The sequence below is a fragment of the Nerophis ophidion genome, linkage group LG01 (genome assembly GCF_033978795.1).
Source record: "Nerophis ophidion isolate RoL-2023_Sa linkage group LG01, RoL_Noph_v1.0, whole genome shotgun sequence".
In the NCBI taxonomy this organism is placed as follows: domain Eukaryota; kingdom Metazoa; phylum Chordata; class Actinopteri; order Syngnathiformes; family Syngnathidae; genus Nerophis; species Nerophis ophidion.
The window spans coordinates 45255318-45280317 of NC_084611.1; the positions used below are offsets into that span (position 1 = coordinate 45255318).

General features: G+C 38.3%; 1 protein-coding gene across 1 annotated transcript in view; it reads left to right on the forward strand.

Moving 5' to 3' along the window:
* The window catches only part of fras1 (Fraser extracellular matrix complex subunit 1), a 278952-nt gene that overhangs the window by 213761 nt on the left and 40191 nt on the right, over positions 1-25000 (forward strand). Inside the window, exons 38-41 of the mRNA XM_061904877.1 lie at positions 1-23; positions 3442-3604; positions 4130-4262; positions 19329-19513. The exon at positions 1-23 is cut by the window's left edge and continues 129 nt beyond it. Coding sequence (XP_061760861.1) covers positions 1-23; positions 3442-3604; positions 4130-4262; positions 19329-19513 — 504 coding nt within the window. The remainder of the gene's footprint in view (positions 24-3441; positions 3605-4129; positions 4263-19328; positions 19514-25000) is intronic.

Consider the following 25000-nt stretch of genomic DNA (forward strand, 5'->3'; position numbering starts at 1 on the left):
GACATCAACCTCAACACCATCAGGTCACTACACACACACGCACGCACACACAACTGCACTCACACACACTCACATACTCAGTTTAACTGTCCTATCTAGTCTTAATATCCCTATTTTTAACTGTCCTATCTAGCCTTGGCAGTTCTATCTTTAACTGTCCTATCTAGTCTTAACATCCCTATTTTTAACTGTCCTATCTAGCCTTGGCAGTTCTATCTTTTACTGTCCTATCTAGTCTTAACATCCTTATTTTTAACTGTCCTATCTAGCCTTGGCAGTTCCAACTTTAACTGTCCTATCTAGTCTTGACACCTTTATCTGCAGCTGTACTATCTCGGTCTTGGTAGCTCTATCTTTAACTCTCCTATCTCGTCCTGGTAGTGCTAGCTTCAACTCTCCTATCTAGTCCTGTCACCCTCTATCTACAGCTGTCCTATCTAGTACTGAGTAATAGTAGTAGTACGTAGTACTGAGTAATAGTAGTATGTAGTACTGAGTAATAGTAGTAGTATCTAGTACTGAGTAATAGTAGTAGTAGTATGTAGTACTGAGTAATTGTAGTAGTATGTAGTACTGAGTAATAGTAGTATGTAGTACTGAGTAATAGTAGTAGTATCTAGTACTGAGTAATAGTAGTAGTATCTAGTACTGAGTAATAGTAGTAGTATGTAGTACTGAAAAATAGTAGTAGTATGTAGTACTGAGTGATAGTAGTAGTATCTAGTACTGAGTGATAGTAGTATATAGTACTGAGTAATAGTAGTATGTAGTACTGAATAATAGTAGTAGTATCTAGTACTGAGTAATAGTAGTAGTACTGAGTAATAGTACTATGTAGTACTGAGTAATAGTAGTAGTATCTAGTACTGAGTAGTAGTAGTATGTAGTACTGAGTAATACTAGTATGTAGTACTGAGTAATAGTAGTAGTATGTAGTACTGAGTAATAGTAGTAGTATCTAGTACTGAGTAATAGTAGTATATAGCACTGAGTAGTAGTAGTATGTAGTACTGAGTTATAGTAGTAGTATGTAGTACTGAGTAACAATAGTAGTATTTAATACTGAGTAATAGTAGTAGAATGTAGTACTGAGTAATAGTAGTGTGTGGTACTGAGTAATTGTAGTCGTACATATTACTGAGTAATAGTAGTAGTACTGAGTAATAGTAGTAGTATGTAATACTAAGTAATAGTAGTAGTACTGAGTAATAGAAGTAGTACTGAGTAATAGTGGTAGTATGTAGTAGTGAGTAATAGTAGTAGTAGTATGTAGTAGTGAGTAATAGTAGTAGTAGTACTGAGTAATAGTAGTAGTTTGTAGTTCAGAGTAATAGTAGTAGTACTGAGTAATAGTAGTAGTATGTGGTAGTGAGTAATAGTAGTCATATGTAGTACTGAGTAATAGTAGTAATGCTGAGTAATAGTAGTAGTATGTAGTAGTAAGTAATAGTAGTAGTACTCAATAATAGTAGTAGTATGTAGTAGTAGTAGTACTGAGTAATAGTAGTAGTTTGTAGTTCAGAGTAATAGTAGTAGTACTGAGTAATAGTAGTAGTATGTGGTAGTGAGTAATAGTAGTCATATGTAGTACTGAGTAATAGTAGTAATGCTGAGTAATAGTAGTAGTATGTAGTAGTAAGTAATAGTAGTAGTACTCAATAATAGTAGTAGTATGTAGTAGTGAATAATAGGAGTAGTAGTAGTGAGTAATAGTAGTGGTATGCAGTAGTGCGTAATAGTCATAGTAGTGAGTAATAGTGGTAGTATTTAATAGTAAAAATAGTAATAGTAGTGAGTGATAGTAGTAATATGTAGTAGTGAGTAGTAGTAGTCGTAGTGAGTAATAGTGGTAGTACGTAGTAGTGAGTAATAGTAGTAGTAATAGTGGGTAATAGTAGTAGTATGGAGTAGTGAGTAATAGTAGCAGTATGTAGTACTGAATAAAAGTAGTAGTTGAGTAGTAATGGGTAATAATATCAGTATTTAGTAGTGAGTAATAGTACTAGTAGTGAGTAATAGTAGTGGTATGTAGTAGTGCGTAATAGTAGTAGTACTGAGTAATAGTAGTAGTATGTAGTAGTGAGTAATAGTACTAGTAGGTAGTACTGAGTAATAGTAGTAGTAGTTAGTAATAGTAGTAGTATGTAGTAGTGAGTAATAGTGGTAATATGTAGTACTGAGTAATAGTAGTAATGCTGAGTAATAGTAGTAGTGCTCAGTAATAGTAATATAATGTAGTAGTGAGTAATAGTAGTCATATGTAGTACTGAGTAATAGTAGTAATACTGACTAATAATAGTAGTATGTGGTAGTGAGTAATAGTAGTAGTAGTAGTGGGTAATAGTAGTAGTAATAGTGCTCAGTAATAGTTGTGGTATGTAGAAGTGAATAATAGTAGTAGTAGTGAGTAATATTAGTAGTATGTAGTAGTGAGTAATAGTCATAGTAGTGAGTAATAGTAGTAGTAATAGTGCTCAGTAATAGTAATAGTATGTTGAAGTGAATAATAGTAGTAGTAGTGAGTAATATTAGTATGTAGTAGTGAGTAATAGTCATAGCAGTGAGTAATAGTAGTAGTATGTAGTAGTGAGTAATAGTAGTAGTGAGTAATGGTAGTAGTATGTAGTGGTGAGTAATAGTAGCAGTATGTAGTACTGTAGTACTGAATAGTAGTAGTAGTAGTGAGTAATTGTAGTAGTAGTGAGTAATAGTAGTAGTATGTAGTGGTGAGTAATAGTAGTAGTAGTGAGTAATAGTGGTAGTATGTAGTAGTGCATAATAGTAGTAGTACTGAGTAATAGTAGTAGTATGTAGTAGTGAGTACTAGTAGTAGTATGTAGTACTGAGTAATAGTAGTAGTGGTGAGTAAGAGCTGTAGTATGTAGTAGTGAGTAATAGTAGTAGTATGTACTGCTGGGTAATAGTAGTAGTAGTGAGTAATAGTGGTAGTATGTAGTAGTGCGTAATAGTAGTAGTATGTAGTAGTGACTAATAGTAGTAGTGTGTAGTGCTGAGTAATAGTAGTAGTAGTGAGTAAGAGTGGTAGTATGTTGTTGTGAGTAATAGTAGTAGTATGTAGTACTGAGTAATAGTAGAAGTAGTGAGTAATAGTAGTGGTATGTAGTACTGAGTAATAGTAGTAGTAGTGAGTAATAGTAGTAGTATGTAGTACTGAGTAATAGTGGTAGTAGTGAGTAATAGTAGTGGTATGTAGTAGTGAGTAATAGTAGCAGTATGTAGTAGTGAGTAATAGTAGTAGTATGTAGTAGTGAGTAATAGTAGTAGTAGTGGGTAATAGTAGTAGTATGTAGTACTGAGTAATAGTAGCAGTATGTAGTAGTGAGGAGTAGTAGTAGTAGTAAGTAGTAGTAGTAGTAGTAGTAGTAGTGGTAGTGTGTAGTACAGGAGTGTGAAGGTTACATCATCTTCTCCTCTCCACAGTTACGTCAGCAGGTCGGAGACGGGCGAGCAACCGGTCACGGACGTCTTTCACTTCGTGGTGTACGACTCTGACAACCATCGCCTTGACAACCAGATGCTCACCATCACCATCACACCTGAGCACACACGAGTGCCCGTGGTCAGGGTGGGCGGAGCCTTAAAGGTCCTCCTTTGTTCAACATCTATAGAAATACACTTCAGAGTAGTCAATGTGCAGCGGCATAGATGTTCTATCCACGCACAAACTCCACTCCATGGTGGAAACATCTGCCAACACAATCTGTCTCGTCTATAGTCAAGCATGGAGGTGCTAGTGTGCATAAGGGCTGTCATTGCTACACAGCTGTGGTTCACTTTTGGGACAGATGAAATCGAGCCTGTCGTGGTCTTCGATTGTCAATAACATAAAACCACCAACTTTTAGTAAACAACCGTGACTTGCCAAAATATTAGCAGTAGTGTCACGAGGCTGCACGAGTGCTGTGTTTCACTTTTGAGACAGATGAAATCCAACCTGTTGTGATCTTCGATTGTCAATAACCACAAAACAACCAACTTCTCGGAGACAACCATGACTTGCCGACACATTAGTGGTAGCGTCAACAGGCTGCACGAGTGCTGCTAGTTAGTTGTAATCGGAGGTATTTAGTTGTAGATGGCTAATGTGGTGTTGTTCTTTGGTGGGCAGGTGCAAGAAGGAGGTCGTGTGCAGCTGTCGACCAATCACATCAGCGTATCAGAGCAGGACACGCCCAGCAAGAACCTGCAGGTGTGGTTGCTCCGCCCCCCCAAGTACGGCTTCATTGAAAACACCAAACCAGGTGAGAGTTGTTGTCACATACCAGCACTCATTTAGCAAACTACTTTATCGTCTACAACCATCCTTCTGTTTGTTATCGTCTACAACCATCCTTCTTCTGTTTGTTATCGTCTACAACCATCCTTCTTCTGTTTGTTATCGTCTACAACCATCCTTTTTCCGTTTATCGTCTACAACCATCCTTCTTCTGTTTATCGTCTACAACCATCCTTCTGTTTGTTATCATCTACAACCATCCTTCTGTTTGTTATCGTCTACAACCATCCTTCTGTTTATCGTCTACAATCATCCTTTTTCTGTTTATCGTCTACAACCATCCTTTTGTTTGTTATCGTCTACAACCATCCTTCTGTTTGTTATCGTCTACAACCATCCTTCTGTTTGTTATCGTCTACAATCATCCTTCTTCTGTTTTTTATCATCTACAACCATCCTTCTTTTGTTTGTTATCGTCTACAACATCCTTCTTCTGTTTGTTATCGTCTACAACCATCCTTCTGTTTGTTATCGTCTACAATCATCCTTCTTCTGTTTATCGTCTACAACCATCCTTCTGTTTGTTATCATCTACAACCATCCTTCTGTTTGTTATCGTCTACAACAATCCTTCTGTTTGTTATCGTCTACAACCATCCTTTTTCTGTTTATCGTCTACAACCATCCTTCTGTTTGTTATCGTCTACAATATGGGTGTCAAACTCTGGCCCACGGGCCAAATGTGGCCCGCCGTATTATTTAATTTTGCCATTGAGCCAATATCAATTTAGCATTAGAGCTGGCCCGCTGGTGTTATACAGCGTCGGTGCCTCTGTAACACCGCATTCACTGCTAATACTCATACTTGCCAACCCTCGTAATTTTCCCGGTAGACTCCCGAAGTTCAGTGCCCCTCCTGAAAATCTCCCGGGGCAACCATTCTCCCGAATTTTTTATCGATTTCCACCTGGACAACTATATTGGAGGCGTGCATTTAAGGCACTGCCTTTAGCGTTCTCTACAACCTATCGTCACGTCCGCTTTTCCTCCATACTAACAGCGTGTCACATAATATTTGTGGCTTTTACACACACACACACGCAAAAGTGAATGCAAGACATACTTGGTCAACAGCCATACAGGTCACACTGAGGTTGGCCGTGTAAACAACTTTAGCACTGTTACAAATATGCGCCACACTATGAACCCACACCAAACAAGAATGACAAACACATTTCGGGTGAACATCCGCACCGTAGCACAACAGAACAAATACCCAGAAACCCTTGCAGCACTAACTCTTCCGGGAAACTTCCAGCAAACTGACCAATAATTAACGTTTTATTCATGCATTTTCTCTTGCTACTTCAAGGCTTGAATGTTTGGTTCATTCATTGTTATTTTATTTTCACATTTATTATTAGCCTGTGGAAAAAATGTGACATTTACCTCAGAAGATTGCAAATAGAAAAAAAGACATACAATTTTTATTAAATTTTTTTTTTATATGCCATTGATATTCTTTTAATTATTATTATTATTATTATTTGAAACTGGATTTTTGCATGTCACTAAAGTTATATAAGCTTTGTTTGTTCAATATTTAACGCAAAACTTGTTTGGGTCCCGATTAAAAGGTTAATTTGTTCAACCTTGGCCCACGGCTTTGTTCCGTTTAAAATTTTGGCCCACTCTGTATTTGAGTTTGACACCCCTGGTCTACAACCATCCTTCTTCTGTTTGTTATCGTCTACAACCATCCTTCTGTTTGTTATCATCTACAACCATCCTTCTTCTGTTTGTTATCGTCTACAACATCCTTCTTCTGTTTATCGTCTACAACCATCCTTCTTCTGTTTGTTATCATCTACAACCATCCTTCTGTTTGTTATCGTCTACAACCATCCTTTTGTTTGTTATCATCTACAACCATCCTTCTTCTGTTTGTTATCGTCTACAACCATCCTTCTGTTTGTTATCGTCTACAACCATCCTTCTTCTGTTTGTTATCGTCTACAACCATCCTTCTTCTGTTTGTTATCATCTACAACCATCCTTCTGTTTGTTATCATCTACAACCATCCTTCTGTTTATCATTTACAACCATTCTTCTTCTGTTTGTTATCATCTACAACATCCTTCTTCTGTTTGTTATCGTCTACAACCATCATTCTTCTGTTTGTTATCGTCTACAACCATCCTTCTGTTTGTTATCATCTACAACCATCCTTCTTCTGTTTATTATCGTCTACAACATCCTTCTTCTGTTTGTTATCGTCTACAACCATCCTTCTGTTTGTTATCATCTACAACCATCCTTCTTCTGTTTGTTATCGTCTACAACATCCTTCTTCTGTTTGTTATCGTCTACAACCATCCTTCTGTTTGTTATCGTCTACAACCATTCTTCTTCTGTTTGTTATCATCTACAACCATCCTTCTTCTGTTTGTTATCGTCTACAACATCCTTCTTCTGTTTGTTATCGTCTACAACCATCCTTCTGTTTGTTATCGTCTACAACCATCCTTCTTCTGTTTGTTATCGTCTACAACCATCCTTCTGGTTGTTATCGTCTACAACCATTCTTCTTCTGTTTGTTATCGTCTACAACCATCCTTCATCTGTTTGTCATCGCCTACAACCATCCTTCTTCTGTTTGTTATCGTCTACAACCATCCCTCTGTTTATTATCATCTACAACCATCCTTCTGTTTGTTATCATCTACAACCATCCTTCTGTTTGTTATCATCTACAACCATTCTTCTTCTGTTCGTTATCATCTACAACATCCTTCTTCTGTTTGTTATCGTCTACAACCATCCTTCTGTTTGTCATCATCTACAACCATCCTTCTTCTGTTTGTTATCATCTACAACCATCCTTCATCTGTTTGTCATCGCCTACAACATCCTTCTTCTATTTGTTATCGTCTACAACCATCCTTCTGTTTGTTATCGTCTACAACATCCTTCTTCTGTTTGTTATCGTCTACAACCATCCTTCTGTTTGTTATCGTCTACAACCATCCTTCTTCTGTTTGTCATCATCTACAACCATCCTTCTTCTGTTTGTTATCATCTACAACCATCCTTCATCTGTTTGTCATCGCCTACAACATCCTTCTTCTATTTGTTATCATCTACAACCATCCCTCTGTTTGTTATCGTCTACAACCATCCTTCTGTTTGTTATCGTCTACAACCATCCCTCTGTTTGTTATCATCTACAACCATCCTTCTGTTTGTTATCGTCTACAACCATCCCTCTGTTTGTTATCATCTACAACCATCCTTCTGTTTGTTATCATCTACAACCATTCTTCTTCTGTTCGTTATCGTCTACAACATCCTTCTTCTGTTTGTTATCGTCTAAAACCATCATTCTTCTGTTTGTTATCGTCTACAACCATCCTTCTGTTTGTTATCATCTACAACCATCCTTCTTCTGTTTGTTATCCTCTACAACATCCTTCTTCTGTTTGTTATCGTCTACAACCATCCTTCTGTTTGTTATCATCTACAACCATCCTTCTTCTGTTTGTTATCGTCTACAACATCCTTCTTCTGTTTGTTATCGTCTACAACCATCCTTCTGTTTGTTATCATCTACAACCATCCTTCTTCTGTTTGTTATCGTCTACAACATCCTTCTTCTGTTTGTTATCGTCTACAACCATCCTTCTGTTTGTTATCGTCTACAACCATCCTTCTTCTGTTTGTTATCGTCTACAACCATCCTTCTTCTGTTTGTTATCATCTACAACCATCCTTCCGTTTGTTATCATCTACAACCATCCTTCTGTTTGTTATCATTTACAACCATTCTTCTTCTGTTTGTTATCATCTACAACATCCTTCTTCTGTTTGTTATCGTCTACAACCATCCTTCTGTTTGTTATCGTCTACAACCATCCTTCTTCTGTTTGTTATCGTCTACAACATCCTTCCTTTGTTTGTTATCGTCTACAACCATCCTTCTGTTTGTTATCGTCTACAACCATTCTTCTTCTGTTTGTTATCATCTACAACCATCCTTCTTCTGTTTGTTATCGTCTACAACATCCTTCTTCTGTTTGTTATCGTCTACAACCATCCTTCTGTTTGTTATCGTCTACAACCATCCTTCTTCTGTTTGTTATCGTCTACAACCATCCTTCTGGTTGTTATCGTCTACAACCATTCTTCTTCTGTTTGTTATCGTCTACAACCATCCTTCATCTGTTTGTCATCGCCTACAACCATCCTTCTTCTGTTTGTTATCGTCTACAACCATCCCTCTGTTTATTATCATCTACAACCATCCTTCTGTTTGTTATCATCTACAACCATCCTTCTGTTTGTTATCATCTACAACCATTCTTCTTCTGTTCGTTATCATCTACAACATCCTTCTTCTGTTTGTTATCGTCTACAACCATCCTTCTGTTTGTCATCATCTACAACCATCCTTCTTCTGTTTGTTATCATCTACAACCATCCTTCATCTGTTTGTCATCGCCTACAACATCCTTCTTCTATTTGTTATCGTCTACAACCATCCCTCTGTTTGTTATCGTCTACAACCATCCTTCTGTTTGTTATCGTCTACAACCATTCCTCTGTTTGTTATCATCTACAACCATCCTTCTGTTTGTTATCGTCTACAACCATCCCTCTGTTTGTTATCATCTACAACCATCCTTCTGTTTGTTATCATCTACAACCATTCTTCTTCTGTTCGTTATCGTCTACAACATCCTTCTTCTGTTTGTTATCGTCTAAAACCATCATTCTTCTGTTTGTTATCGTCTACAACCATCCTTCTGTTTGTTATCATCTACAACCATCCTTCTTCTGTTTGTTATCGTCTACAACATCCTTCTTCTGTTTGTTATCGTCTACAACCATCCTTCTGTTTGTTATCATCTACAACCATCCTTCTTCTGTTTGTTATCGTCTACAACATCCTTCTTCTGTTTGTTATCGTCTACAACCATCCTTCTGTTTGTTATCATCTACAACCATCCTTCTTCTGTTTGTTATCGTCTACAACATCCTTCTTCTGTTTATCGTCTACAACCATCCTTCTGTTTGTTATCGTCTACAACCATCCTTCTTCTGTTTGTTATCGTCTACAACCATCCTTCTTCTGTTTGTTATCATCTACAACCATCCTTCCGTTTGTTATCATCTACAACCATCCTTCTGTTTGTTATCATTTACAACCATTCTTCTTCTGTTTGTTATCATCTACAACATCCTTCTTCTGTTTGTTATCGTCTACAACCATCATTCTTCTGTTTGTTATCGTCTACAACCATCCTTCTGTTTGTTATCATCTACAACCATCCTTCTTCTGTTTATTATCGTCTACAACATCCTTCTTCTGTTTGTTATCGTCTACAACCATCCTTCTGTTTGTTATCATCTACAACCATCCTTCTTCTGTTTGTTATCGTCTACAACATCCTTCTTCTGTTTGTTATCGTCTACAACCATCCTTCTGTTTGTTATCGTCTACAACCATTCTTCTTCTGTTTGTTATCATCTACAACCATCCTTCTTCTGTTTGTTATTGTCTACAACATCCTTCTTCTGTTTGTTATCGTCTACAACCATCCTTCTGTTTGTTATCGTCTACAACCATCCTTCTTCTGTTTGTTATCGTCTACAACCATCCTTCTGTTTGTTATCGTCTACAACCATTCTTCTTCTGTTTGTTATCGTCTACAACCATCCTTCATCTGTTTGTCATCGCCTACAACCATCCTTCTTCTGTTTGTTATCGTCTACAACCATCCCTCTGTTTGTTATCATCTACAACCATCCTTCTGTTTGTTATCATCTACAACCATCCTTCTGTTTGTTATCATCTACAACCATTCTTCTTCTGTTCGTTATCATCTACAACATCCTTCTTCTGTTTGTTATCGTCTACAACCATCCTTCTGTTTGTCATCGTCTACAACCATCCTTCTTCTGTTTGTTATCATCTACAACCATCCTTCATCTGTTTGTCATCGCCTACAACATCCTTCTTCTATTTGTTATCGTCTACAACCATCCCTCTGTTTGTTATCTTCTACAACCATCCTTCTGTTTGTTATCGTCTACAACCATCTCTCTGTTTGTTATCATCTACAACCATCCTTCTGTTTGTTATCATCTACAACCATTCTTCTTCTGTTCGTTATCATCTACAACATCCTTCTTCTGTTTGTTATCGTCTACAACATCCTTCTTCTGTTTGTTATCGTCTACAACCATCCTTCTGTTTGTTATCGTCTACAACCATTCTTCTTCTGTTTGTTATCATCTACAACCATCCTTCTTCTGTTTGTTATCGTCTACAACCATCCTTCTGTTTGTTATCGTCTACAACCATCCTTCTGTTTGTTATCGTCTACAACCATCCTTCTGTTTGTTATCATCTACAACCATCCTTCTTCTGTTTGTTATCGTCTGCAACATCCTTCTTCTGTTTGTTATCATCTACAACCATCCTTCTTCTGTTTGTTATCGTCTACAACATCCTTCTTCTGTTTGTTATCGTCTACAACCATCCTTCTGTTTGTTATCGTCTACAACCATCCTTCTTCTGTTTGTTATCGTCTACAACCATCCTTCTGTTTGTTATCGTCTACAACCATCCTTCATCTGTTTGTCATCGCCTACAACCATCCTTCTTCTGTTTGTTATCGTCTACAACCATCCCTCTGTTTATCATCTACAACCATCCTTCTGTTTGTTATCATCTACAACCATCCTTCTGTTTGTTATCATCTACAACCATTCTTCTTCTGTTCGTTATCATCTACAACATCCTTCTTCTGTTTGTTATCGTCTACAACCATCCTTCTGTTTGTTATCGTCTACAACCATCCTTCTTCTGTTTGTTATCGTCTACAACCATCCTTCATCTGTTTGTCATCGCCTACAACATCCTTCTTCTATTTGTTATCGTCTACAACCATCCCTCTGTTTGTTATCGTCTACAACCATCCTTCTGTTTGTTATCGTCTACAACCATCCCTCTGTTTGTTATCATCTACAACCATCCTTCTGTTTGTTATCGTCTACAACCATCCCTCTGTTTGTTATCATCTACAACCATCCTTCTGTTTGTTATCATCTACAACCATTCTTCTTCTGTTCGTTATCATCTACAACATCCTTCTTCTGTTTGTTATCGTCTACAACATCCTTCTTCTGTTTGTTATCGTCTACAACCATCCTTCTGTTTGTTATCATCTACAACCATCCTTCTTCTGTTTGTTATCGTCTGCAACATCCTTCTTCTGTTTGTTATCATCTACAACCATCCTTCTTCTGTTTGTTATCGTCTACAACATCCTTCTTCTGTTTGTTATCGTCTACAACCATCCTTCTGTTTGTTATCGTCTACAACCATCCTTCTTCTGTTTGTTATCGTCTACAACCATCCTTCTGTTTGTTATCGTCTACAACCATCCTTCATCTGTTTGTCATCGCCTACAACCATCCTTCTTCTGTTTGTTATCGTCTACAACCATCCCTCTGTTTATCATCTACAACCATCCTTCTGTTTGTTATCATCTACAACCATCCTTCTGTTTGTTATCATCTACAACCATTCTTCTTCTGTTCGTTATCATCTACAACATCCTTCTTCTGTTTGTTATCGTCTACAACCATCCTTCTGTTTGTTATCGTCTACAACCATCCTTCTTCTGTTTGTTATCGTCTACAACCATCCTTCATCTGTTTGTCATCGCCTACAACATCCTTCTTCTATTTGTTATCGTCTACAACCATCCCTCTGTTTGTTATCGTCTACAACCATCCTTCTGTTTGTTATCGTCTACAACCATCCCTCTGTTTGTTATCATCTACAACCATCCTTCTGTTTGTTATCGTCTACAACCATCCCTCTGTTTGTTATCATCTACAACCATCCTTCTGTTTGTTATCATCTACAACCATTCTTCTTCTGTTCGTTATCATCTACAACATCCTTCTTCTGTTTGTTATCGTCTACAACATCCTTCTTCTGTTTGTTATCGTCTACAACCATCCTTCTGTTTGTTATCGTCTACAACCATTCTTCTTCTGTTTGTTATCATCTACAACCATCCTTCTTCTGTTTGTTATCGTCTACAACCATCCCTCTGTTTGTTATCGTCTACAACCATCCTTCTGTTTGTTATCGTCTACAACCATCCTTCTGTTTGTTATCGTCTACAACCATCCTTCTGTTTGTTATCATCTACAACCATCCTTCTTCTGTTTGTTATTGTCTGCAACATCCTTCTTCTGTTTGTTATCGTCTACAACCATCCTTCTTCTGTTTGTTATCGTCTACAACCATCCTTCTGTTTGTTATCATCTACAACCATCCTTCTTGTGTTTGTTATTGTCTACAACATCCTTCTTCTGTTTGTTATCGTCTACAACCATCCTTCTGTTTGTTATCGTCTACAACCATCCTTCTTCTGTTTGTTATCGTCTACAACCATCCTTCATCTGTTTGTCATCGCCTACAACCATCCTTCTTCTGTTTGTTATCGTCTACAACCATCCCTCTGTTTATCGTCTACAACCATCCTTCTGTTTGTTATCGTCTACAACCATCCTTCTGTTTGTTATCGCCTACAACCATCCTTCTTCTGTTTGTTATCGTCTGCAACGGGCTCTGTGTCGAGCCCCACCTGGATTAGTAGCGGCCTTGGACGCGCGGCCCCCGTTAAGTTCGGTCTTGTTAACGCAAGATCTTTGACAAACAAAACATTTATCCTGAAGGATTTATTCGCCTCCCGCGGACTGGACCTCCTCTGTATGACAGAAACATGGCTGAGAGCCGGTGAGTTCGCTCCTCTCAATGAACTTTCATCACCTGAGTGCTCATATTTTAATTCTCTGCGGCCGTCCAGCTGAAAAGTAGGAGGATTAGCAGTCGTTTTTAAAAATGACTTGAAATGCCATCAGATCCGCCTGCAATCCTCCTTTTCAAGCTTCGAACTATGCATGTTTGAACTGGGTCTTTCTGATGTCGTCATGTGTGCCGTCATATATCGACCACCCAAGTACCACAAAGACTTTATAAATGACTTTTCTGAATTTCTGGCCGAAATCCTGCCCAAATATGATTGTGTCGTAATTGTTGGTGATTTTAATATTCACACCTGGTGCCCAGATGAACCTTTATCCAGGAGCTTCCTGAATATCATTGACTCTCTTAACTTTGTACAGTCTATGTGTGGTTCTACACATGAACGCGGGCATACACTAGACCTCACACTGTCTTATAGTTTTATTGTTGACAATGTTGTTATTAGTGATGCGGTGTTCAGTGATCACAGTCCTGTTATGTTTAATTTAAGTTTTGAACCTGATGTAAAACCGCTTGCCGTACGGCATGGGCGTGTTATTAGGTCTGACACTGCAGCAGTCTATTTTCCTTTGTTCACTGAGTCCATGCAGAGTCTAGCACACTCTGCAGACACTGAACAATTGATGTGCTCTTTTCTTTCGACATGTTCTGAAATTCTGGTTAGTATAGTGCCCCTCAGAGCTATACGTCCAAAACCAAAACAGGAGCCTTGGCTCAATGAAACCACACGCACAGCTCGGCGTGAGTGGCGAAGGGCGGAGCGCAAGTGTAAAGGAGATCACTTGGAATTCTCCTATCAAATTTTAAAAGAAAACTGTCGAAATTATCAATGTGTGGTTAAAACTGAGGAAACAAAATATTTTTTAGACTTAATTTTAAATAGTATCAGCAAGCCACGTGTTTCTTTTAATACTATTAGTTCTGTTCTTAATCCGAATCCAGCCACTTCACTGGAGATGACAAATGAAACTTGTGAAAAATATCTCTCCTTTTTTAACGACAAGGTTGCTTCTATTCGGGCAAATCTTTCTCGTTTTCCGTTGAGTTTTAAAGTGGCCACTCGGCTATGTTTTGTCACTTTGAGCCTGTGTCCATGCCTGAGCTTACAGGAATAGTCGACAAGCTAAAACCCTCGTCCTGTCCCACAGACCCAGTCCCCCCTCGCTTTTTTTAAGAAATCTGGGACACTATTGACTTGTCTGTTAGGGACATCATCAACAGCAGCTTGATTTCTGGCTGTCTCCCCTCTTTTTGTAAAAGAGCTGTTGTTGAGCCTTTGTTTAAAAAACAAAGTCTTGAACCGACAAATTTGTCAAACTATCGGCCCATTTCCAAATTACCTTTTGTGTCAAAAATTTTGGAGAAATGTGTTTTGGTACAACTGCAGCATTTTTTAGATGAAAATAGCACTTTGGATCCATTTCAGTCTGGATACAAAGCTTTGCACAGTACTGAATCTGCACTTTTAAAGGCCTACCGAAATTAGATTTTCTTATTTAAATCGGGATAGCAGGTCCATTCTATGTGTCATACTTGATAATTTCGCGATATTGCCATATTTTTGCTGGAAGGATTTAGTAGAGAACATCCACAATAAAGTTTGCAACTGGAGAAAAGCCCTGCCTCTACTGGAAGTCGCAGACGATGACGTCACATGTTGATGGCTCTTCATATATTCACATCGATTTTAATGGGAGTTTCCAACAAAAACAGCTATTCCGACCGAGAAACGACAATTTCCCCATTAATTTGAGCGAGGATGAAAGATTCCTGTTTGAGGATATTGATAGCGACGGACTAGAAAAAAAAAACAAGTTAAAAAAAAGACGGATTCATATGTTTTTAGAGACATTTACCAGGATAATTCTGGGAAATCCCTTATCTTTCTATTGTGTTGCTAGTATTTTAGTGAGTTTAACAGTACCTGATAGTCGGAAGTGTACGTCGACGGCCGGGTGTTGACACGCAGTGTCTCGGGGAAGTCGACGGCAGCTGTACGGGAGGCAGAGGCTCAGATGATATCTGGTAAGTGGTGACTTCTTAACCACAATTTTCTCACCGAAACCTGCTGGTTGACATTCGGTCGGGATCCAGGTCCGCTCTGATCCATAGTAAAGTTTCACGTCCGTGAATTTTAAACAGGGAATCACTTTGTGTTTGTGTGGCTAAAGGCTAAAGCTTTCCAACTCCGTCTTTCTACTTTGACTTCTCCAATATTAATTGAACAAATTGCAAAAGATTCAGCAACACAGATCTCCTAAATACTGTGTAATTATGCCGTTAAAGCAGACGACTTTTAGCTGTGTGTGTACGCAGCGCTCATATTCATAACAGCCCGTGACGTCACGCGTACACGTCATCATTACGCAACGTTTTCAAGAAAAAAGTCCGGGGAAATTTAAAATTGCAATTTAGTAAACTAAAAAAGCCGTATTGGCATGTGTTGCAATGTTAATATTTTATCATTGATATATAAACTATCAGACTGCGTGGTGGGTAGTAGTGGGTTTCAGTAGACCTTTAATGTCTGATTCTGGCAGCTCTGCCATTTTAGTGCTTTTAGATCTTACAGCTGCCTTTGACACAGTTGACCACACAATTATTTTAGACCACCTGAGAGACTGTGTGGGTGTCAGGGGGACTGCATTACGGTGGTTCATATCCTACCTTTCTGAGAGGTCCTTCTCTGTCAGGCTAGGGGACGCCACCTCTTCTTCTGCCCCGCTTTACTGGGGTGTCCCCCAGGGATCTATTTTAGACCCCATCCTGCCCGCTCTTTATCTCCTCCCTCTTGGAGATATTTTTAAGAAACATGGAGTGTTTTATCACTTTTATGCAGATGACTGCCAAATTTATATGCCGATTTCAAAAGGCCACGGCCCCCTGACACCTCTTCTCAACTGTCTATGCGGCGTCAAGGCTTGGTTATCACAGAATATTTTAATAATGAATGAGGGAAAAACGGAAATTTCAGTTTTTGGTCCGGCCCTCACTGACTTGGGACCATTGCAAAATTATGTGCGTCCCAAAGTCACCAGCCTTGGCGTCACTATAGACAGCGATTTTAAACTTGACAAACAAGTCAATGGCGTTTTAAAATTGTGTTATTATCACCTTCGTCTTTTATCAATCAATCATCTTTTAGTAAAGGTTAAGCCGTTTTTATCTTTTAACCTTTTTGAACAAGTCGTGCATGCTTTTATTTCAAGTCGCCTGGACTACTGCAATGCACTTTATTCTGGCATTAGCCAAAAAGCTCTCTCCTGGTTGCAGTTAGTCCAGAACGCGGCAACACGACTTTTAACAGGGGCCAGGAAACGCCAGCATATAACTCCAATTCTTCAGAGTTTGCACTGGCTCCAAGTTCATTTTAGAATTGATTTTAAAACATTGCTGTTTGTTTTTAAATCTTTACATGGACTGGCACCTCAGTATATCTCGGACCTCATCCAAATTTACATTCCTGTGCGCGCTCTGAGGTCCGAGAGCCAGCTCCAGCTCGTGGTGCCCAAGACCAGACTTAAAACCAGGGGAGACAGGGCCTTCTCTGTGGTCGGCCCTTAGCTCTGGAACACTCTGCCCCTCCATGTTCAAACAGTGGAGTGTTTTAAGTCTCGTCTTAAGACCCACTTTTATTCTTTGGCGTGGCCTAATAATGACATGCCCTAATAACGACTTACCCTAATATGAAGTGGCCTAATAATGACATGCCCTATTATGAAGTGGCCTAATAATGACATGCTCTAATATGAAGTGGCCTAATAATGACATGCGCTAATATGAGTTGGCCTAACAATGACATGCCCTAATATGAAGTGGCCTAATAATAACATTCCCTAATATGAAGTGGCCTAATAATGACATGTCCTAATATGAATTGGCCTAACAATGACATGCCCTAATATGAAGTGGCCTAATAATATGTCCTACTATGAAGTGGCCTAATAATGACATGCCCTAATATGAAGTGACCTAATAATGATATGTCCTAATATGATCTGGCCTAATAATGACATGCTCTAATACGATGTGGCCTAATAATGACATGCCCTAATATGAAGTGACCTAATAATGGCATGCCCTAATATGAAATGGCCTAATAATGTTTTGTCCCAATATGAAGTGGCCTAACAATGATATGCCCTAATATGAAGTGGCCTAATAATGATTTGTCTTAATATGAATTGGCCTAACAATGATATGCCCTAATATGAAGTGGCCTAATAATGACATGCCCTAATATGAAGTGGTCTAATAATGACATGCCCTAATATGAAGTGGCCTAATAATAACATTCCCTAATATGAAGTGGCCTAATAATGACATGTCCTATTATGAAGTGGCCTAACAATGACATGCCCTAATATGAAGTGGCCTAATAATATGTCCTACTATGAAGTGGCCTAATAATGACATGCCCTAATATGAAGTGACCTAATAATGATATGTCCTAATATGATCTGGCCTAGTAATGACATGCCCTAATACGATGTGGCCTAATAATGACATGCCCTAATATGAAGTGACCTAATAATGACATGCCCTAATATGAAATGGCCTAATAATGTTTTGTCCCAATTTGAAGTGGCCTAACAATGATATGCCCTAATATGAAGTGGCCTAATAATGATTTGTCTTAATATGAAGTGGCCTAACAATGATATGCCCTAATATGAAGTGGCCTAATAATGACATGCCCTAATATGAAGTGGTCTAATAATGACATGCCCTAATATGAAGTGGCCTAATAATAACATTCCCTAAAATGAAGTGGCCTAATAAGGACATGCCCTAATATGAAGTGGCCTAACAATGACATGCCCTAATATGAAGTGGCCTAGTAATATGTCCTACTATGAAGTGGCCTAATAATGACATGCCCTAATATGAAGTGACCTAATAATGATATGTCCTAATATGACCTGGCCTAATAATGACATGCCCTTATACGATGTGGCCTAATAATGACATGCCCTAATATGAAGTGACCTAATAATGACATGCCCTAATATGAAATGGCCTAATAATGTTTTGTCCCAATATGAAGTGGCCTAACAATGATATGCCCTAATATGAAGTGGCCTAATAATGATTTGTCTTAATATGAATTGGCCTAACAATGATATGCCCTAATATGAAGTGGCCTAATAATGACATGCCCTAATATGAAGTGGTCTAATAATGACATGCCCTAATATGAAGTGGCCTAATAATAAAATTCCCTAATATGAAGTGGCCTAACAATGACATGCCCTAATATGAAGTGGCCTAATAATATGTCCTACTATGAAGTGGCCTAATAATGACATGCCCTAATATGAAGTGACCTAATAATGATATTTCCTAATATGAACTGGCTTAATAATGACATGCCCTTATACGACGTGGCCTAATAATGACATGCCCTAATATGAAGTGACCTAATAATGACATGCCCTAATATGAAGTGGCCTAATAATGTTTTGTCCCAATTTGAAGTGGCCTAACAACGATATGCCCTAATATGAAGTGGCCTAATAATGATTCGTCTTAATATGAAATGGCCTAACAATGATATGCCCTAATATGAAGTGGCCTAATAATGACATGCCCTAATATGAAGTGGTCTAATAATGACATGCCCTAATATGAAGTGGCCTAATAATAACATTCCCTAATATGATTTGGCCTAATAATGACATGCCCTAATATGAAGTGGCCTAATAATGACATGCCCTAATATGAAGTGGTCTAATAATGACATGCCCTAATTTGAAGTGGCCTAATAATAACATTCCCTAATATGATTTGGCCTAATAATGACATGCCCTAATATGAAGTGGCCTAATAATGACATGCCCTAAAATGATGTGGTTGTGGCCCTACACGTCCAGATAAGTGTTGATGCGAGGACCCGGCCCAGTGACATGACGTGAACATGACACCTGTGTTATCACCTGGAAACATGTCAACATTTCCCAGCATGCCCTCTGATTGCAGCTGCTGTTGCAACACCTGCTCATTGTGATGCAGGGAAGCTTCTTCATCTTGCTCACCTTCTAAAATCCCATTTTATATTATTTATGTTTATATCATATATGTTTTGTATTACATATGTTTTATATTATATATGTTTGTATTATATATGTTTATATTATATATGCTTTATATTATATGTACATAATGTTGGTTAATAGCACACTTCTATTATATCTCACCACGCTGGTTTTTAAGACACGCTCTAATCTTCTACCCCTGTCCAGGTGGATCAGTGGGCGGCGCCCAGGTCATCACGCCCAGCGCTCCTTTCTCCGTGGACGACCTGGCCTCGGATCACATCTTCTATGTGCAGAGCGAAGGTCAGCAGAGTCAGCGAGACGACTTCAGTTTCTACGTCAGCGATGGACTGAGTCAGACCGAAGCCTTAGACGTGGAGATCAACATCCAGGTGACAACTTTTCACCCGTTCACACATTTTCACTCACTAAGATATATTCACATGTTAGGGCTGAGCAGGCTTGAGCTTGCGGCGTGACCCCAGGATGCAGAAAGGGTAGGCGACGTGTGTCCTCCTTTTTGTGACACAATTTCACCTATTTTTCTATTTTCACTCACAAAGATGCTGTAGAAATATCACCTTTTTTGTAGAATAACCACACTTTTCACGAATCCTGTCATTTATTAGGGAATAATTCTAGTACCAAGTAAAGAAATACATATATTCTCTAAATTAGTATGTGGCTTTAAGATTGCAAACATTCTATCTTCTGATGTTTGTTTTTAAGTCATTTAAACATTTTTTTCTTTTGTTTTATTTTTATTGGATGTATTATTTTTAATATGTATGTGTATGTATATAAAAATAATAATAATGGATTAGATTTTATATCGGGCTTCACGGTGGCAGAGGGGTTAGTGCGTCTGCCTCACAATACGAAGGTCCTGCAGTCCTGGGTTCAAATCCAGGCTCGGGATCTTTCTGTGTGGAGTTTGCATGTTCTCCCCGTGAATGCGTGGGTTCCCTCCGGGTACTCCGGCTTCCTCCCACCTCCAAAGACATGCACCTGGGGATAGGTTGATTGGCAACACTAAATTGGCCCTAGTGTGTGAATGTTGTCTGTCTATCTGTGTTGGCCCTGCGATGAGGTGGCGACTTGTCCAGGGTGTACCCTGCCTTCCGCCCGATTGTAGCTGAGATAGGCGCCAGCACCCCCCGCAACCCCGAAAGGGAATAAGCGGTAGAAAATGGATGGATGGATAGATTTTATATCGCGCTTATCTATTATTGGATACTCAAAGCGCTCACAGAGACATGAGAACCCATCATTCATTCACACCTGGTGGTGGTAAGCTACATCTGTAGCCACAGCTGCCCTATATATACACTACTGTTCAAAAGTTTTGGGGTCACCCAAACTATTTTGTGTTTTCCATGAAAAGTCAAACTTATTCACCACCATACATTGTGGAATGAATAAAAAATAGAGTCAAGACATTGACAAGGTTAAAAATAATGATTTGTAATTGAAATAAGATTTTTTTTTACATCAAACTTTTCTTTTGTCAAAGAATCCTCCATTTGCAGCAATTACAGCATTGCAGACCTTTGGCATTCTGGCTGTTAATTTTTTGAAGTAATCTGGAGAAATTGCACCCCACGCTTCTAGAAGCAGCTCCCACAAGTTGGATTGGTTGGCTGGGCACTTCTTGCGTACCATACGGTCAAGCTGCTCCCACAACAGCTCAATGAGGTTCGGATCTGGTGACTGCGCTGGCCACTCCATTACCGATAGAATACCAGCTGCCTGCTTCTTCTCTAAATTGTTCTTGCACAATTTGGAGGTGTGTTTTGGGTCATTTTCTTGTAGGATGAAATTGGCTCCAATCAAGCGCTGTCCACTGGGTATGGCATGGCGTTGCAAAATGTAGTGATAGCCTTCCTTATTCAGAGTCCCTTTTACCCTATAAAAATCTCCCACCTTACCAGCACCAAAGCAACCCCAGACCATCACATTCCCTCCACCATGTTTAACAGATGGCATCAGGCATTCTTCCAGCATCTTTTCAGTTGTTCTGCGTCTCACAAACGTTCTTCTTTGTGATCCAAACACCTCAAACTTGGATTCATCCGTCCACAACACTTTTTTCCAGTCTTCCTCTGTCCAATGTCTGTGTTCTTTTGCCCATCTTAATCTTTTTCTTTTATTGGCCAGTCTCAGATATGGCTATTTCTTTGCCACTCCAGAATCCCGCAGCCATCTCCTCACTGTAGATGTTGACACTGGTGTTTTGCGGGTACTATTTAATGAAGATGCCAGTTGGGGACCTGTGAGGCGTCTGTTTCTGAAACTAGAGACTCTAATGTACTTATCTTCTTGCTCAGTTGTGCAATGCGGCCTCCCACTTATTTTTCTACTCTGGTTAGAGCCTGTTTGTGCTGTCCTCTGAAGGGAGTAGTAGGAAACTTTAAATCTTCAATTTCTTAGCAATTTCTCGCATGGAATAGCCTTCATTTCTAAGAACAAGAATAGACTGTCGAGTTTCAGATGAAAGTTCTCTTTTTCCGGCCATTTTGAGCGTTTTATTGACCCCACAAATGTGATGCTCCAGAAACTTAATCTGCTCAAAGGAAGGTCAGTTTTGTAGCTTCTATAACGAGCTAAACTGTTTTACGATGTGTGAACGTGATTGCACAAGGGTTTTCTAATCATCAATTAGCCTTCTGAGCCAATGAGCAAACATATTGTACCATTAGAACACTGGAGTGATAGTTGCTGGAAATGGGCCTGTATACACGTATGTAGATATTGCACCAAAAACCAGACATTTGCAGCTAGAATAGTCATTTACCACATAAGCAATGTATAGAGTGTATTTCTTCAAAGTTAAGACTAGTTTAAAGTTATCTTCATTGAAAAGTACAGTGCTTTTCCTTCAAAAATAAGGACATTTCAATGTGACCCCAAACTTTTGAACGGTAGTGTATATATATATATATATATATATATATATATATATATATATATATATATATATATATATATATATATATATTAGGTCAGGAAAAAACACATACAATTAAACGATTGACAGCAAAGTCAACCATAACTTCGAGCTTGCTGATGCAATGGTGCGTTCAATGCCCCCCTCCAGTGTCGTAAAAGTGAACTACACTCAAGCAACCCAATGACAAGAATAAAACAAGCGTTACAGAGACAGTTTTTTGTGTATATATATATATATATATATATATATATATGTGTATATATATACAGTATATATATATATATATATATATACACAGTCAAACTCGTTTGCACTTGCACTTGCATGGCTTAATCTTTGAGACAAGCATATGCTACTGGCAGGATCAACCAGGTAGACCCGCTAGCGTGTTTACTGGCTTCTGGATATATATATATATATATATATATATATATATGAGAGAGAGAAATATATTTGTTTTTCTTTCTTATTTTAAAAATGTGAATGTAAAGTTTGCAATGCTTAAAAACATGGTGAAAAGAGGAAGTGGACCACAGGTGTGTGGAAAACCAGGCCAGGTTTCACTGATGATGCTGCTTCAAAAGTGGTAACACATAACAAAACAGGAAAAAAGAAGGAAGAGGAACCAGAAAATAAAAGCGCTGGACATGAAGTAAAAAAGATGAGTCACTAAGATGTTGTTTTTTTATTCACAGGATGTAAATTAATGTTTTGTGACGACGTTTGCACTTCATATATGAATATTAGAGCACAGGAGTCACATGTCTTGAAGAAAATGTCGTCTGTTAGCCAACTTAAACTTCAATGAAGTCTCCCGAGACTCTTCTGTTGGCTGTGCATCAAAGAAAAGGAAAGTCAATTTAGACATGAAATATGAAAATGATATATTTCATCCAACTCTGAAATGGATTTGGTAGTGGTCTCATTATTAGGGATCGTTATTGTTACACATTTGTATTTGGCCCCGCACACCAACTTTGATGGGTGATTTTGATGAATAAAATAAATCCATGAAGCTGCCACACATTAATTAATTATTGAATATAATACAATGCATCATTAGATCAATAATAGATAGTTAAAAAAATAATTCGATAGATAAGTAAAAAGGTAAATATTTAAACATATAATTAAATAAACAAGCACATATATAATTACATAGATAAATGGATAACTGAGTAGATAAATAGATAAGTATTTGTATAACTAAATACATAAATAAACACAATTAAATATATAATAAAATAAGTAAATAAATAATTAAATGCATGAATAGATAAGAAAATATATCAATCCATTACTAGGTAAATAAGAAATTTAATAGTCAAATAATTCATGAATAAATATTTTTAATACACAAATACATGGATCAATTGATTATTAAATATTTAATAAATCACAAATCAAAAAAATAAGTACATATATAATTGAATTTAAATACTTTGTGAGACAAATAAATAAGTAAATTGACAATTAAATATAAATTAGTGAGATAAATGAATTAATAGATGATTAAATAGAAAATTAATTAGGAGGATAAATAAATAAGCATAGATAAATAAATACACAATTCAATAAATATGTACATAGATAAATAAATAGAACATTAATTAGAGTGATTAATAAATATATAAAGGATTTAATAGAAAATTAATTAAAGCGATAGATAAATAAGCACATAGATAATTAAATAAACAAGTAAATACATAAGTAAATAGATAATTAAATAGAAAATGTATTCAGGAGATAAATTAGATAAATAAATGATCAAATAGAAAATTAACGATAATTAAAAAGATAATTAAATAAATAATTAACTAAATTAGTAACTAAATGTTTAAATATTTCAATAAAAACGTCCATCAATCCATCTTTTTCCACTTATCTGAAGTAGTCCCACTTGGTCTAGTTTCTCCCAGGAGGATCCTGAGGTGTTCCCAGACCAGCTGACAGACATAGTCTCTCCAATGTGTCCTGGGTCTTCACATAGTCTCTCCAACGTGTCCTGGGTCTTCACATAGTCTCTCCAAACTCTCCTTGGTCTTCACATAGTCTTACCCACGTGTCCTGGGTCTTCACATAGTCTCTCCAACGTGTCCTGGGTCTTCACATAGTCTCTCCAAACTCTCCTTGGTCTTCACATAGTCTTACCAACGTGTCCTGGGTCTTCAAATAGTCTCTGCTGGGTCTTCACAAAGTCTCTCCAAACTCTCCTTGATCTTCACATAGTCTTACCAACGTGTCCTGGGTCTTCACATAATCTCTCCAACGTGTCCTGGGTCTTCACATAGTCTCTGCAAACTCTCCTTGGTCGTCACATAGTCTTCCCAACGTCTCCTGGGTCTTCAAATAGTCTCTCCAGCGTGTCCTAGGTCTTCACATAGTCTCTCCAAGGTGTCCTGGGTTTCCACATAGTCTCTCCAACGTGTCCTGGGTCTTCACATAGTCTCTCCAACGTGTCCTGGGTCTTCACATAGTCCCTCCAAACTCTCCTTGGTCTTCACATAGTCTTACCAGCGTGTCCTGGGTCTTCAAATAGTCTCTCCAATGTGTCCTGGGTCTTCACATAGTCTCTTCAACGTGTCCTGGGTCATCACATAGTCTCTCCAAACTCTCCTTGGTCCACACATAGTCTTCCCAACGTGTCCTGGGTCTTCAAATAGTCTCTCCAACGTGTCCTAGGTCTTCACATAGTCTCTCCAACGTGTCCTGGGTCTTCACATAGTCTCTCCAAGGTGTCCTGGGTCTTCACATAGTCTTTCCAACGTGTCCTGGGTCTTCACATAGTCTCTCCGGGGTGTCCTTGGTCTTCACATAGTCTCTCCGGGGTGTCCTGGGTCTTCACATAGTCTCTCCCACGTGTCCTGGGTCTTCACATAGTCTCTCCAAGGTGTCCTGGGTCTTCACATAGTCTCTCCAACGTGTCCTG